Below are 15,113 nucleotides of genomic sequence, written 5' to 3' on the forward strand. Positions count from 1 at the left end.
ATGTGAATGCGCTGGTTATTCCGGCTCGGTTGGTCTAGCAAATTCTGCTTGGGAGGGGTTTGACCGCGCCTCCAGCTCTAGTGCCCTCAAAACATGCTCAATTATTCTCGTCGTCTTATTGTCAGCAAATTGGTCTAAGACATATTACGGGTTGAAAAAAAGGCCCCTCCAATCCTACGACCCTGAGTACGGTACAAGCACGATTGACTATTCAAGGTAGAGAGGAGTTAAGTACTCCATAGAGCGGCCGCCAGTCCGGTTCCGTATCCCGAGGTTGACAAAGCGGCCATTCTCCTACGGATCGGATACGCACATGCATCACACTAATCCTTGTCGCCTTTGAAAAGGCTGTCTCTATCGCAGCGATACGTCTTATGCTCTGTTATTATGCAAGCAGATATTGACATTGATCCATAAAGATATCAAATGTGTAGAGCCGTACACGAATAATATAGTCGATGTTGGTCGAAGAATGCTCCTCTGGTAACGCTCGTCATGCCTTGAAAACACGAAAAATGCGGATTTACGAAATTCCTGGCTTTACTCATTCGTCCGTCTTCCTCGACGACCCCTCATTTGGCAGGGGCTTTCGAGCCCAAACTCGTCGACTATAGTGGGTCAGTCAGACATACTAGCAACTTGACCACAGAATAACTCACGCAACTTGGTAGACATGGACACGTGGATCTTGAATCTCTTTCCTTGTTTTCGCCAACAGTACCTGCACTTCTTCATTGCTCCACGGCTGAGGGAAGCCATACTTTGTCAAAAAGAACATGGCCCAGCCCTCCATGCCTGATACCCACTGATGGTAATGTAGTCTTCCTGCCTCCTTAAGGATGGGATCCTTAGCCCAAGCTCCGATGGGCCACCTGTATGTCTTTTCATGCACGTCCACAAAACCTGCCTTCTCCAGCGACTCTTTCATCGTATCCGCAACTGTAATGCGGCGGCCCCAATTATCCGCTGCCTTGCATGCCTCATCTCCCAACACGAAGGGACTGTTATTATCTGGGACACTGCCATCATCGCAACGAACACGAGGGTTGCCTTCTAATTGTTCGATCCAGCCTCCGGGTTCCAGATTGCTACGTCACGAATCGCTGGTTAGGACACGATGTGATAGCGACGAGGGCTTTGGCTTACTCATAACAGCTCTTGTACACCTTCTCCCATTCTTTGTCTGTGAATGAACCCATCAGCTGGCGTATATGAATTAAATCAAATGGGTCGCGCCAGGTCCAATCCTGGAGCACGTCGTCAACCTCCATCACACAATTTGGAGGTAGCCAGTTCTCAGGTGGAGGGAACAAATCCACTCCCCTAACAGTTGCTGCAAGTGACGCGTTAGCTGTGTTGTGAAGCTGATTCGTGGGAGCAACTTGCCGTCTGGAAAAATGTCGGCGACATCACTGATGAAGTATTAGTCGGTTCTAGTTCAATTCGAATTCGATAGCAAACGCAAAATATGACTCACACAGCCCAACTGCCACGGCCGGTTCCCATGTCCAGAACATGCTAGAAATATGGCGTGACCTGTTAGACAAAACACGCGAAGCTTTTGCAAAAGAGGTCATCTCGGAGGCAATACCTTAGGATTCTTCACCGGAGAGTGGAAAAGCGGATTCTTCCTCTCAGAGTCAAGCAGCACGTATACCAAATGTCTATTGCAATCAGCTTAGTATTGGAGGAATATCGAAAAACGGGTGCAAAGACCCTGCTTCATAACTTTCAAACTGCTGTTCGTCTGCGGGACCCCTGCTTGCCGGTCAATGTCTGTCAATCGGCAGAGTGCCCATTAGCACGATCGAACATACCAGTACTCGCCCTCCTTCAACGCCTGGTACCGACGACCGTTTTCTATCACTCCTCTGTAGATTGTCGATGATAGTGACGTCGTCTCACTGGAGATACTGTGATTAATGTATGCCTCGTTGCTGCTGTTCTGTATACAGACAGAAACTCACGATTCAAAGTCATCTGGCTGATATGTATTACGCGCGATAACGTAATCCGGGTCCTGGCACAGAATGAGAATGTTACCAAGAAAACCTCTGTTTCTGTTGTAGCACATACCACGGCAATCGGCTTATCAGACATGGTAGGCGACTGAAAGTATCGAATAGAGGAGAAGGTGGAGAGAAGCAGAATCAGGATAAGGCAGCACAAGGGCACTACTTTAGAGAAGTATTTGAGATAGGCTCACCTTGCGGTCGCATCTACGAAAAGTGACTGCTTAAAAGGAGAAAATATCCTGTGCGCCCCGCCCCATACAACGCCCCCTCTTTACTGCTTTTAGTGCTTCATGGCACAAAAAGTCCAATTGATATGATTGGCCGAGGAGACAGAAACCACTGATAGTCCAGGTTTTAGCTAAAGTGTCACCACCCCATTCGCTTCGTGCAGCGTGTCCACTCCATTGAATCAAATTGGCTGGTGGATATTATGGCTTGCACTAGTGCTTGAACTGGTAATAACCGTTATGTGCCACGTGGTGCGATATTTTCAACCCAAGCCAAAGATTAACAATGCAAATCATATGCCATATTGCATGCAATGTTATTATATAGGGGAAACGTCAGCTCTGGCGACGAAGTTCGGGTAGACGGGGCTTTTGGAATAGCGAAAAAGGTGGAGGGCAACGAAGAAAGAGATTACTAGCAAAGTATCCGGAATCTATCCCTGATCATGGAGCGGAAGCGAGCGGAGAAAGATCTACGTAAGGCACGGGAGGGAAACACTAGTTTAAACGCCTTTCGCCCTAAAGGCTTGGCTTCGAAATTCCGAGGTTTACGGGAGTATTTCCGGTTCTTTTAGAAAGTCGAGTATAATCACATGTGAAAAAGACAATCGCGGTATAGAGGTGACCAGCATAGTATATTAACATGCAGCCTATTCAATATGTGCTTGTTTACTTTCCTAGGCGCTTTGTAAGGTAGTTCGGTTACCTACCACTTTTTCAGCTTGAAGGGGATCGCCTTCAGTTCTTACCAAACCGCTAAGAGTTAACAAATCGCGCAAGAATTCTCTCATCGGTCCATCTCTAAAAAAGCCCCGCTCCATGATGATGATGGTTTTTCAAAGTGCTTGGATATTCTCCATCAAATTGAAGAAGAAATTGGGTTGGCGAGATCAACGAAGTTCGACTTGACGGTAGGTTTGACTATTCGGTAGCAGGCTTATGCCCAGGGTAGGACACCTGCCTTGTTGATGGCGGCTTGTTGGCGGAGCTTGCCAGACGAACACCACAATTTCAGAAGAACACTACCGCTAACCATATTAGGAAAGCGTAGTAAATGTAATTCAGGGAGTATCATTATTGAGTACATACCAAAGTACCTACTTGCTCACGTTATTTTGTAGACTAGGCTGAAACGTGAAGGTGATCAAAGACTGATACACACTAAGCTTACCCATACCATGACTCCCACGAGGCGTTATCTCGTATATTGAGGTGAATTAAGCGAAGGTGATGCGATGTTCAATATTCGAGATAGCATTCTTTCTGACCTACAATTACTGCGCCATACCAGATATAGAAGTGATGTGGTGTCCAACTAATTTTGTGGTGTTCAACTAGTGAGCTCCCCTTTTGGCTCATTTAAGGTCAGTCAAGAACTGATGTCAGCAATAGAACAACCCTATCGCTTCGTCTTTCTCGCGTTAGATGATCTCAATAATCGCGCCTCTTTAATGTATACCAGGCGGTGACTTCTGTAGACACAATCTTCGCCGCCGATGAAGCTAAAGTCAGGTGATTTCGCGAAAGCAAAAGTGTGCTCCCAGGTTGGCATCACCCGCTTCTGTGTCTAAGGATGATAACATGTTGGAATTGGTCTTCGGGTTCAATGAATTCCATATAATATGTTTGTTAAAAATACATAAATTTAGGTAGAAAAAACATCAAGTAAGATCAACCCAATCCAAAACCGCGCTTGGATCATATCGGAGAACGAGGTAGCTAGCAATGGCAATCAAGCAGAGAGGCAGTGCGCCCAACCCATGCAGTTTAGATGCAGCTCCAGTGTAGATAGCGGTTTGGGCAGTAGAAGTGCTGGAAGAAGGGCTGATAACAGTGGAAGTGCCACTTCTAGCAACTCCACTAGCGGAATAAGACAATGCAGAAGAAGCCGCAATCGCTTGTGAGGTCTTCAATGAAGGGTGGAATCCAGTGTCACCACTAGCGTAACCAGAAAGGTAATTTTCACTGCCCACGCTTTCGCCTCCGGATTCATCCATTGTATGATCATTATTCCGGGCGGGTTGAGAAATATCAACTGCGGAAGAAGAAGCAATGGCTGATTCAGTACCTACAACGGTAGCCACTGTGATTGCTTTAGTCACTGGTATAGTGGTAGTAATGAGATAGGTGGTTTTTCCCTCAATGATAGATCCCTCATGGAAAGTGCTGTAAGTCGCGGTAATAGTGGCAATATCTGTGCCAAAGGTAACCGGGGTACCAGTAGTGAATGCATTGCCACCATTTGATGTCAAACTTTGAGTGTCCAGAGCTCCAGTGTCACCGCCTAACTCTGCCTCGGCGACGGGCCAGATAGTCACATAGGCTACCACGGTCTCTGTTGTCATCGAAGCAACCATCTGGGAAGCAACACAATTTTGCATCGACGAGGGGCAAACTGTGTTGTAGCGATTGTACGTCGTATAGACCGTGGATGTTGTGAGTACTTCGCTAGGAGATCCAGTTGGTTGTCCCTTGGCAATTGATCCCGCAGCCAGGTTGGCCGTTGCAACCTCCTCTGCTGTAATGGGACAAACGGTGGTGTAGGCAGCCACAGTTTCAGTGGTGAAGTAAGTTGTCATTTCTGACGCTGGACAGTTATGAACGGATGGTGGACAAGCAGTCACTGTATGTACCTGGGCGGTCCAGACGGTCGACGTGGTAAACTGTGGCGGTACAGGCACGGTACTTTGCAACGATGAATGATTAGTGGCACTGGCAGAGCCAGCACCTGTCATTGAAAGCGGCAACGATGCAGATGAGCTGCCTTGAGCGCTAGTGAAAGAACTTGTTGCTGTTGAGCTCGCACTGGAACTGATCGGCTTAAGAGAAATAGTGACAGTAGCCGAAGCAGGACGCGGTGAAGATGTCGAAGGTATGACTGGCTCGGAAGCTGGCGTAAAGTGGGAAGCTGGCGTAAAGTGGGAAGCTGGCGTAAAGTGGGAAGCTGGCGTAGAGTGGGAAGCTGATGCAGAGTGGGAAACTGATACAGAGTGGGAAGCTGATACAGAGTTGGAAGCTGGTGCAGAGCGCGAGGCCAAGGCAGAAGATGTATGCTGGGCTGGAATTGCAATATTGGAAGCTCGAATAGACGAAGTGAATGAGAAACTTGTTGAAAATGAAGCAGAAGATGGCCTTGATGGCATGACTGTAGAGGCAGACACGGTTGTCTCAGCCATTAAAGGCGATATTGACGCGATCCGGGAAGAGGCAATTGCCGAGGAAGTTGGGACTGCACTGAAGCTTGCTGCTGAGCAAGGATTACCATCGAGTCGCATGGCGATGTACTCCACAATGTTGTCGTCGGGATCATCGTAGTCATACGGGACATATCGATAGGTGAGTGTTGAGCTTGGATAATAGCATATTCCATTCTGCCAAAATGTTCCAATACAATCTGAGTATTCCGAGCAGGTTTCAATACATGCCCAGATGTCGTCCTTCCTTGTATTCGCAATATCAAATCCTGAGTAACTCTCAATATTATCATCGCAAATAACTTGATAATAGAGACCATCATACAGATAATTACCATCAGCACAGTCGGTAGAGGTAGGAAGAGAAGAGATAGAGCATGTTGAGGAAGCAGACACCGTGGCAGCCGCAGAAGTTGCCTCAGCCGAAGAAGAAGTCGTCACTGTAGCAATGGCTGGAGAGGACGTACTCGTGGCAAGAGTAATGGTTGATGTGATGGTAGTCGTATATTCCACCACCGTCGTTTCAGTAGATAGCTGAGTTGACGTGTCCGTCACAGTAACCTCACATGGATTAGTGGTAAATCTCTCAATCCCTGCATACCCGCTGCTGCTGAATGATGCCGTTCCTGTCACAGTCCCCAATAAATCACACTGGAGATTATTTGCCATATAGTTGACGGCTGTACATATTGTAGAATATATGCTGCAGTACTCATAGCATAGATAGATGTTGGCTCCAGCTAAAGTAGCATGGCGTACTCCCTCTAAGGAGGATGTGGTACACCACTCTTTCCAGTAAGCCCCATTGGCTGACCATACGGAATCAACGCACACGGCGGATTCCAATGCAGTCCCGGGAGTACACGTAGTTTCAATGGTTGTGACCGGGACAAGACTGGTGATGGTGCTAGTCACTGTTTCAGAGTAGGTTGAAGTCAAAGTTGTCAGAGACGTAGCCGGTGCGAGAGGGATCGTGACCGCAAGACTGCTCTGTGCCAGACCCAAGGCTAGAGGCCAGACCCATGCCGGAGATGGACCCATGAGAAGGTGGATAAAGAAATGGACGTTCTTGTAAGGACAGAACCAGACGCAAGAATGACAGAAAGGCCCCGAGTTCGATCAAAGGGAAAAATGAACGACATTATGCCTAAGCCACACCAAGCTATAGCCCGATCTAGGCCAAAATGAGAAAAACAGTGGATAAATCCCTGAGATTTGAAAATCGGTCATTTTGGCCGAGCTTGAAATTCTCCCCACCCAAAAAGAAAAAAGAAATTCACAAAAGATTAGACGAGCGAGAAGGATTTCACTTATTCTATAAACAAAATTCTGACATAAAGCCAGTCGAGAAGTTGAGATTTTGACAGATATTGTAAATTCAAAGGGACTTCGATGGCTAATTGATATTGGTGGTTCTCATTACTGTACTCATTACTGGTCGCCCGTAGTCAAAAGTCGGATCCCAGCGAAAATGCCGAACTCCCCGAACTCCCCCAGCGAAAAACTTACAGGGTGGTCAATACATCCTGTCGTTCAATGATGTCTCTGGTTTTGTCGCCGATAAGTCCGAAGTCGGTTTGCATGGTCGTGATGAGTGAATCCACGTCCCAAAGCCAACGTCCCTCGAGCTCACGGCGGTAACTGTCCAGCTTGGCCGCCATTTCTCCAACAGGCACCGGGGGGGTGAGCCGTTCGGGGTGTGATCGCAAAGCCGTTCTGCAGCCTTGCCCGACCTTTTCCAGCTGCTTGCGAAACGCGATGAACTGAGCATCCAAGCCTGCCTTCTCCTTGCGAAGGTCTTCACGCTCTTTCTCGAACTCCAAAATCTCCGCCTGTGTGTACAGCTTCGAGCTACGTCGGGACTTTGGGGTCGAGGGATTAGTGTTGAAAGAACATCGGTGTTCTTCCCTGTCCCAGTGGCAATTCGCACACTCCTCAATCCCCCCCACTGTCACGCAGAAGGCAAATGGGCCTTTCCTCGTGCTGCAAGTTTCGCACATCTTCTCTGGATCCGTGATCACGTTTCCAACGCACTGCATAACCACCGCTTCAACGTTGGCTAGTGAAGAGTTGATTCTGGTGAAAAACTTCGTCGCATCCCAGTCGATCCTCCATCCAGGCCGAAGAACTGGTTCATTCTTACCTGGCATGTTCAACATCTTTCCCAAGAGCTTGCCTTTCAACTTATGGCCGGAGAGCGCCACGGAGAATGGGAAGGGGGACGTAAGAATAAACTTGCACCAATCCCCTGCCGCCATATCCTCAGCGCCCATGATTGGCGCTGGTAGGTGCTGGGGCAACCCGACTACCCGAGACGCGGGCTGAGTGGGGCTCCTATTGATCTCAAAATTAGCATTCAGCTTCATAACACGATGTAAGAAAGTGCATTCCTCACAGTGTCACGGTCTGAAACTCGGCCTCGCTTGGCAGAGTGGCCAACGTTGGAGGCCCATCGGCGGTTGATGGTGGGGTGGCCGGCGGCTGAACAGGAGGACGTATTTGGGTGGTGAACCCCCTAACGGTGGGCAACGAAACGCTTCTTCCATGGCCGCCCTGACCTTGACCGCTACCCTCGCTGTCGTTCTATCAGTTAAATGATCATGAGATGAAAGGTAAGCAATATTTACCCGGACATTTCGTTGGCGGTGCGTGTGGAACGGGTAGGGTGATGGTAGTTGCAGGATCAGTCAGGTTCATAAGGTGATGAGCTTTGGAATGGAGCAGTCTGAAGATAAGGAGGCTGGAGGTAGGTGAGGTGGAAATATGAAAAGGTGGTTGAGGTGGAAGAAAGAGAAAGAAGAGGATTGGAAGAGAGATATAAACAAAATTGAGAACGCGTCCCAGTGCCACGGGGTGACATTGGTTAGGATGACGCTAGGATCATAATAAGGCCACAGTAATATTGAATTTCAGTGAATTAAATAAGGTCAAAGTGAAAGAAAAAGTGTATTACTGATGCCAAACAGGTTTTTGATGCCTATATATCTGATTCATCGTTCACTGCATCAATCAAGGCGTTGACTTCTTGAGTTTTCTGGCTCAGCATACGCTGCGTCCGGTCAAGCATATCCCGTGCCTGGTCGAGGACACACTGCATCTGGTCTACGACATACTGATTCTTTGCAAGAACCAACTGTAGATCAGCTTGTTCCTTTCTGGCCCTGTCGAGTAGCTGTTGGGCGTTTGAGATATGCCCTCCTGCTACCACATCATGTCGAGTCGTCATGTGGGGAAGAATACCGCTTCCTAAGCTGCATCGCTTATTCTTGCCACCTATGTGGCAGTTGGCGCAGTTTTCAAGACCAGGGACCCGGACACACCCATCAAACATGCCCATTCCTTGTTGGCAGTGGTGGCATGCATCGTCTCCATCAAGTAATCCACCGGTCGCTTGGGCCAGTAGCCCCGTGTAGTTTGACATTTTGCTAGAGATGAAGTCGCTGAAACACTTTCCCGTCCATGGCCAATGATCTTTCCATCTCTTTGTTCTATGTACAACTGCCGGCTCCCTTAGGAGAGGTAGGTGACACATAGAGTTCATCAGCGTGCGCCCTTTCTTAATCTCGGCCATGGCGCGTTTCCAGTTGGGGTTATAGGCCAATATCGTACTTGGATTCTGGGCGGCGATGGCCCAGAATCCAGGAGGCAGGTTGGTACCGTTGATCGTTGGAGCCGGAAGTTCATATTCGGTATTCGTCTCTAAGTTTTGCATTAGCCTCATGGGAATATCTCCACTGGAATATATCTGACAAACTCACGAGGGGGGTCAGACATTGCGTCAAAATGCTTGTTGGAAAGGCCGGGGGAGAGTCTGTAATCAAATAAATCTTCATTAGCTTGGTCTTATCTGGTCGGGCTAGATGCTCATTGAATACTTCTGGGTGAATGGTGAGCTTGTAAGTAGTGGAAGAAACGTATGAAGTTATGATAAGAGAAGAATACGAAAACAGAGAAGGTTATCAGCAATGGGAAAGATTTAGTCTCATTCATGTTCCGAGCAAAATAAGCAAAATACTGACAACAAACTAACAATACTAGCAATAGTAACAATTAGAAACAGACTGGAAATCCACAACAGCTACTGTGGCAGCCACAGAGAAACCGAGGCTCCAAGCTTGAGCCTCATCGAGACAATGACATCAGCCATACTCATAGCGATACCCCCAAAAGCCCACTGGCGCTTGATACCACCAAATAATATGCCTGTCAAGTCTCCCATTTCGTTCAAAATGAACGAACCAGAATCACCACTCTTAGCAAAACACTCCTCCTCGAAATCCCTGGCGTCCAGCTTCTTATTGATGATGAGGTATTCTTGGCTCGGCTTGTTCTTCATTGATACTTCCTCACCCTCGTGGGTGAACCGCACTATAATATCCTCCCAAATACAAAGTGCTCTGGCTCCGTGACATATTCCGGATGTAACCTCGGTGGTACGACCGATCTTGACACAATACTCCCCTGATTCTAAGGAACCAAGGGTATCGAGCTTAAACCCAGCTGGTAGTGTGATGTTACGTTGCATCTCTTTGAAAAGATGTGGCCTGATTTTGGCCGGGATTTCGAACATTTCATTCGGGTGGAAAAATTGCTTCTCGATTTCACTGGAAACCTCAACAAACGCCCAATCCATTAGGGCATTCCCAAGCAACGACGCGCCCGACGTTACTAGTACCTTTCCGAGGATGATCGGCATCTTTTCCACTAGGTTCTTCTGTCGTAAGAGATCCTTGATTAGAGGCTGACAACTTTCCAGCATTTGTCGAAGCCCTGGTTTCACCTCCCCCACCATCTTCTGCTGCTCCGCCTTTTCCAAGAGTGATACCTCTTGGGCCTGGACTCCACAGATTGAACGTTCAATGTCTTTGAGAGTTTCATCGCGATCCATGCCTGGAAGAGAATGGATATAGATTGGCTGTGGTAGAGGCCGATCGAATGTTGCTCCATATCGATCCAGATCATTGAGGAAAGGTTCACTGTACCTTTCCGACACAGATGGACGGATAACATGGTAGTTTGTCAAGAAGCCCCGGTGTACAACCCCATCATGTCTGAGTTCCACCCAAACCCCCAAGAGTCCCAGCATTGTTCTGGTCCGCAATACCCACTGAGTCTCCCATCTTAGGGACCGCGGTAATTCGGTCTATGAAAGACTCGCCGCCAGAGTCAGAACCAGAGCCAAGCAAGGAAATTTCCCCTGGAACAAATTCCACGTCAAACGTGACATCTGTTGGGAGCACCGCATCGATGAGCTCCCTGATGCGCGACCTGATGATAGACCATTCTGCCTCTGTCAAAGGCTTGACAAGTACAGCCATCGCAGGCTGTGCCCTGTCTTGGATGGTACCGATATTGAAGGGGCACACCATCCGCCACCGCTGTGGGATCGTCGCGTTCAGGATGGTGATGATCTCGTCTGCTGTGCGCTCGAATGCGACGACGAGGGGGTCCATGCTAGCCAGGAAAAAAAAAGATGGAACATGGTAGAGGTCGGTGTTGACAATTTCCACTTTGAAGTCCATCATACCTTTCTCCTCAAGGAGTTTCATGATCTCGTCCTTGGCTGGGCCGAAACGGAGTTGAGTATGCTGGGTGCCTTTTACAACAACTCGCAGGAGATTCATTTCAGCATCCCACCCTGGGTAGCCGGGCTTGCAGAAGATATCCGCCTCCAAAGTGGCTGAAGATGGGAAGCCATGATTGCGGAGGATCTCGCGAACCTCACTATAGAACGGCCGTAAGACAGTGGTCAACTCGGGAGAAAAAGTAATGCAGAGTGGGTATGGAGGAGGGTCGGGTAGGCTTGTGCTGCGATAAGGATCGCTGGCTAGGATGTATCTTTCGAGACTCATGCTGCCACTGGTCTCTTCAGAATCCCTCAGGACGCGTCGTCGCTTCCTCGGAGAAGGCGGCGGAGTCACCAACTGCCCGGGAGCCGGAGACGAAAGATCTGGGGTAGATGGGAACATCTTGTAGGTCACAGTGTCAAAGTGGATGATAGTGAAGGACGATGGTTGAAAAATGAAGGGTGAAAGATGAAGGATGAAGAGATAAGGGTAGATGAAATGGCCTGAAAAGGGTCTAGTAGAATGAACCTAACCATGGAAGGTGCACAGTGAGGAAGCGGCTCTAAGGAAACCGTGATCATACCATGAGCCTACCGTAATCTTAGTTTGATCTTAACCAAGGTGATCCCCGGGATGGCCTTGGGATTTTGTTTTCAATTTTGTCTACATGGAAGCCATATGAATCTTAACGCTGCTCTCTACTGAATCCGTTGTGTGAAAAGCAATTCCATATTGTAGCCAATACGTGTTCCAACCGTGTAAACTTTATTGTATCTGGATATGACTGTGTCCATGGTCTCGTGCGCCTCTGCCAAATACAGAATCGGACTACAGAATCGGACCGGATTAAGGCAATTATTAACCCAGACCTTCCTCCCCTGGCTTTCAACCTCCCATTCTGTTCATTCTGTCATCTGGTAACACATCTTCACAGTATCATTGTGTCTTTTTGAACCACGCGTGATGGATCGTCTTCGTCGTTCTAAGCAGTCCTCCAGCGAGGAGTCCCCTGTTTCTGCAAGTTCCTCCTTTGTTGCCGATATGAACCTGACCAATCACCTCTCCACTCTGTTGGACAGGGAGCACAATGATATGGTCGTTCGAGAGCTGAATCTTCTCGATGCCACCATTTCCCCGGAGAACATCCTCCTGAAAGTGCTCACCCCAGAGTCGTTTACGAGTACCGCCTCCTCTTTCGCCCGTCTCCAGCAGAGCCAACAGCTCCTGAGCTCCGTCGGATATCGTGCCATTGGCTTTGGCCAGTGTGGCCTTGTCTTTGAAAGGCCTGGCCGAGGGTATGTTCTGAAAATTGCCAAGACGTCATATGAAGACAGCCTTTGGGCCGATTTCAAGGCCCATTACAGTATCAGCCAGGCTTTCCAAAAGCATCAGAACTCTAGCCAACCAATGGAATGCCGCGTTCCACAGCTGTTCTCTTATGTTACAAAGGAAAACGACCTGTGGTGGAACGAAAATAAACTGTTTTTCAGCACTACGCATGAATCAGTGTCGTTCCCGGCAATGACATTGATCTCTCAGCGGATCCTCCCTTTACCAAAAATTGCTCGTGAGGCCCTCATCAACAAGTACTGCCCAGAACCATCTCGAACCCTTGTGGCTGCCAATCCGACTAATCGTGACTGTCTTGCTCGGGTTTACCTCGGTCGCCGTCGAGTCACAACTACTCCATCTGCAAACTTCACCCTGCGAAACTTCAATTTACATCTTGATCAGATGATTGACCTCGGCCTTCCTATCAACAAGATGGCTGGTGCTATGGGTGAAGCTTTAGCTCTCGTCCACTGGGCTGCCCATGTTGACGGGTATGATATTGAATTTGTTTTAGGAAGTGAAGGCTATACAACCTACGCACGGGATGTTTCATGTATTTTGAATATGTCCCCAGAGCAGGTAGCAGCACTGTCTCCCCACACAGATATCGAGTCTGTGATGTCCGTCAATTTCAAGCAGCGTACGACCCGTTTATGGATGCTAGACTTCAACTTGTGCAATATCTGGGACGAATCCGTCGCCCTGGCGAGCCCCGAGGCACTGGTATCGCATCTAGTGATGTCCTTTTTCGAGAATGACCCTTATTACCCACTTCCATTAATGGAAGGTGACTTAGAACAAGAAATTTGGGCAGTGTTCATTACGCAATATCTCCTGATGGCAACCAGTGTTTTGAATGGAAAGGATCCAAGGCTCGCAACTCTTCCTTTGAAATTCGTTGATGGCTGTATTGAGAGGGAACGGGAGAGTATCAGCAAGGGTCTTGGTCACGGCCACCGCGATTTCAAGCAGTGACCTTGTCATATTCATGTCCACGAAGCCTAGCTTATGTTCTCGGCACCTTTTTTAAAGCCTTACCTTTCTTTGTGTATGTCTATCTTGCCTGGCTCCTCTTGTTAGCACTTGTGCATAGCTTTATCCTTTTACGCCTGCACTAATCGACTCGAGTCTTATTCGTTAGCTTAGTTACTACTGAATCCGATGGTTTATCTTCACATCAATCAACCTTTCCGCATGCCATCTATCTTACTTACTTGACTTATTGTACATTTTCAAGATTATATATAACACCTGGTCTCTTTCATGCGCTCCCCTAGCTGGCACATAGGCCTCCTGAATGTTGATACTATTGGCAGCGAATGCAAGGATTATCGGTGTATCCATATCCGTCAGCCGACCTTGAATGTTATCAGACCAACCTCATTAATTGACGTGAATTTCCTGTCTGATCTTGTGACAAAGCAAGTGTATGATGTCCTCTTTCGCAGCATTTGGTTGTGGTCGTCGTGTCGGGCTTAGCTCACTCAACGCAGGTGAAGATCTACATCGCGTAAGGCATTAATTGAGAATCTGTCTGTCTATTAGCTGGAAATATTTGGCCCAGGAGCTTTTATGACTAATTATTGAAGAGGGAACACTCGTTGACCGCACACTTGGTGATGTGCGGGTAACCAAGGGTCCAGATGTAGTTGTGCTTCCTTGAATGCGATATGAGTATTCTCCGACGATATGGTCCTATTATGTTGCAATATAACTGAAATACTGCTCTTTCAAAGCATTTTCACGAAATCTATGTATAGCACGCCGTACAACACAACAATTCAAGCAACCTAAAAGCGAACAGTCCACTCCGCCTTTTTCCAAATGGATGGATCATTAGAGCTGCGATGGATAGTCCCACGGTGATGCCAATTGATACCTCCACCATGCCAAATCCCAGATCCGCCGTGTAGAGCCTGGGAGGTTCCACGGAGAAAACCGTGTAGCTAGTATGGTTTATAGGACTGGATGCATTATCCCGAAACCCACATCCCAGATGGTCCCATGGGTTCAGTAGAGTATGCAAAGACACAATCTGATTAAAAGAGAGATTTTTGTAGAGACAAAAACAACGCTGACAAGGACGTTATCCAGGAAATTAAAAGATTTTCTGGGCAAGCCACACTACGCTATATATCGATCCAGGCTGAATTGAGATCAATAGTGGATCCTTGATGTCGAAATTGATGTCGAAACTTGGTCTTTTTGGCCGAGCTGCAAAACTTACTGCAGTTCGTTTAAAACTGATTAGCTGTTCCACTGCTACGATCTATTAGTGAAAGAAACCCCATTTTCAATCATAAGTCAGCCATATTCTGCATCAAATTGAAGATGTCGAGGCCATCGAATTTGTCAACGTCAAGCTTTCTTGCTTAACGATGCGGACATTTCCGTACACTAACCGGATCAGGTAGAGGATAGTGAGTCATGTCAAGAGCAAGCCCCGAACACCTGTTCCGCGCGATACACAGCAGAAAATAACAAATTATTCAGTATACTACTTAATACCTGCAATGGCGCTTCGTATGGTTGCTTTGTGCTGTAGGAGTAATAATGATTGTTCAATAAACGCCCGATTGTCTCAAGGAGATGGATAGGCTGTACGAGGAAGGCGAACTTGACTAATGGCAAATTTTATATGATGACTGGAGATATTGCTCATCTGTGGGTTTTGCCTGGCTTTATTGGCCTATATACAAGGAAAGACGTGAAAGGGGTATATTGTCTTCCCGTTTAACAAATAGCCACTCTTATAAACCTCATTAGTACACTACCATG

General features: G+C 47.6%; 7 protein-coding genes across 7 annotated transcripts; 1 reads left to right on the forward strand and 6 right to left on the reverse strand.

Moving 5' to 3' along the window:
• Positions 1-544: 544 nt before the first annotated feature.
• Positions 545-2,100, reverse strand: N7503_008016 (uncharacterized protein; the record flags this gene model as incomplete). The annotated part of the gene is made up of 9 exons (XM_057067563.1): positions 545-608; positions 660-1,088; positions 1,147-1,389; positions 1,478-1,518; positions 1,592-1,664; positions 1,717-1,758; positions 1,818-1,904; positions 1,968-2,020; positions 2,077-2,100. 9 exons carry the CDS (start codon positions 2,098-2,100, stop codon positions 545-547), a joined length of 1,056 nt encoding a protein of 351 aa, XP_056918418.1.
• A 1,803-nt stretch (positions 2,101-3,903) lies between these two features.
• On the reverse strand, positions 3,904-6,477 carry N7503_008017 (uncharacterized protein; the record flags this gene model as incomplete). The annotated part of the gene is made up of 1 exon (XM_057067564.1): positions 3,904-6,477. One exon carries the CDS (start codon positions 6,475-6,477, stop codon positions 3,904-3,906), a length of 2,574 nt encoding a protein of 857 aa, XP_056918419.1.
• Positions 6,478-6,941: 464 nt separating this feature from the next.
• On the reverse strand, positions 6,942-8,071 carry N7503_008018 (DUF3716 domain-containing protein; the record flags this gene model as incomplete). Its single annotated transcript, XM_057067565.1, has 3 exons — positions 6,942-7,770; positions 7,832-8,011; positions 8,064-8,071. 3 exons carry the CDS (start codon positions 8,069-8,071, stop codon positions 6,942-6,944), a joined length of 1,017 nt encoding a protein of 338 aa, XP_056918420.1.
• Positions 8,072-8,413: 342 nt separating this feature from the next.
• Positions 8,414-9,210, reverse strand: N7503_008019 (DUF3716 domain-containing protein; the record flags this gene model as incomplete). Its single annotated transcript, XM_057067566.1, has 2 exons — positions 8,414-9,135; positions 9,195-9,210. The coding sequence occupies 2 exons, from the start codon at positions 9,208-9,210 to the stop codon at positions 8,414-8,416; spliced, it is 738 nt and encodes a 245-aa protein (XP_056918421.1).
• Positions 9,211-9,514: 304 nt separating this feature from the next.
• Positions 9,515-10,324, reverse strand: N7503_008020 (uncharacterized protein; the record flags this gene model as incomplete). The annotated part of the gene is made up of 1 exon (XM_057067567.1): positions 9,515-10,324. The coding sequence occupies one exon, from the start codon at positions 10,322-10,324 to the stop codon at positions 9,515-9,517; it is 810 nt and encodes a 269-aa protein (XP_056918422.1).
• A 157-nt stretch (positions 10,325-10,481) lies between these two features.
• N7503_008021 (uncharacterized protein) lies at positions 10,482-11,405 on the reverse strand (the record flags this gene model as incomplete). Its single annotated transcript, XM_057067568.1, has 1 exon — positions 10,482-11,405. One exon carries the CDS (start codon positions 11,403-11,405, stop codon positions 10,482-10,484), a length of 924 nt encoding a protein of 307 aa, XP_056918423.1.
• Positions 11,406-11,966: 561 nt separating this feature from the next.
• On the forward strand, positions 11,967-13,310 carry N7503_008022 (zinc finger protein; the record flags this gene model as incomplete). Its single annotated transcript, XM_057067569.1, has 1 exon — positions 11,967-13,310. One exon carries the CDS (start codon positions 11,967-11,969, stop codon positions 13,308-13,310), a length of 1,344 nt encoding a protein of 447 aa, XP_056918424.1.
• Positions 13,311-15,113: the final 1,803 nt, after the last annotated feature.

Source organism: Penicillium pulvis (genome assembly GCF_028828015.1).
Source record: "Penicillium pulvis strain IBT 33274 chromosome Unknown contig_7_segment1_segment0, whole genome shotgun sequence".
Classification (NCBI taxonomy): domain Eukaryota; kingdom Fungi; phylum Ascomycota; class Eurotiomycetes; order Eurotiales; family Aspergillaceae; genus Penicillium; species Penicillium pulvis.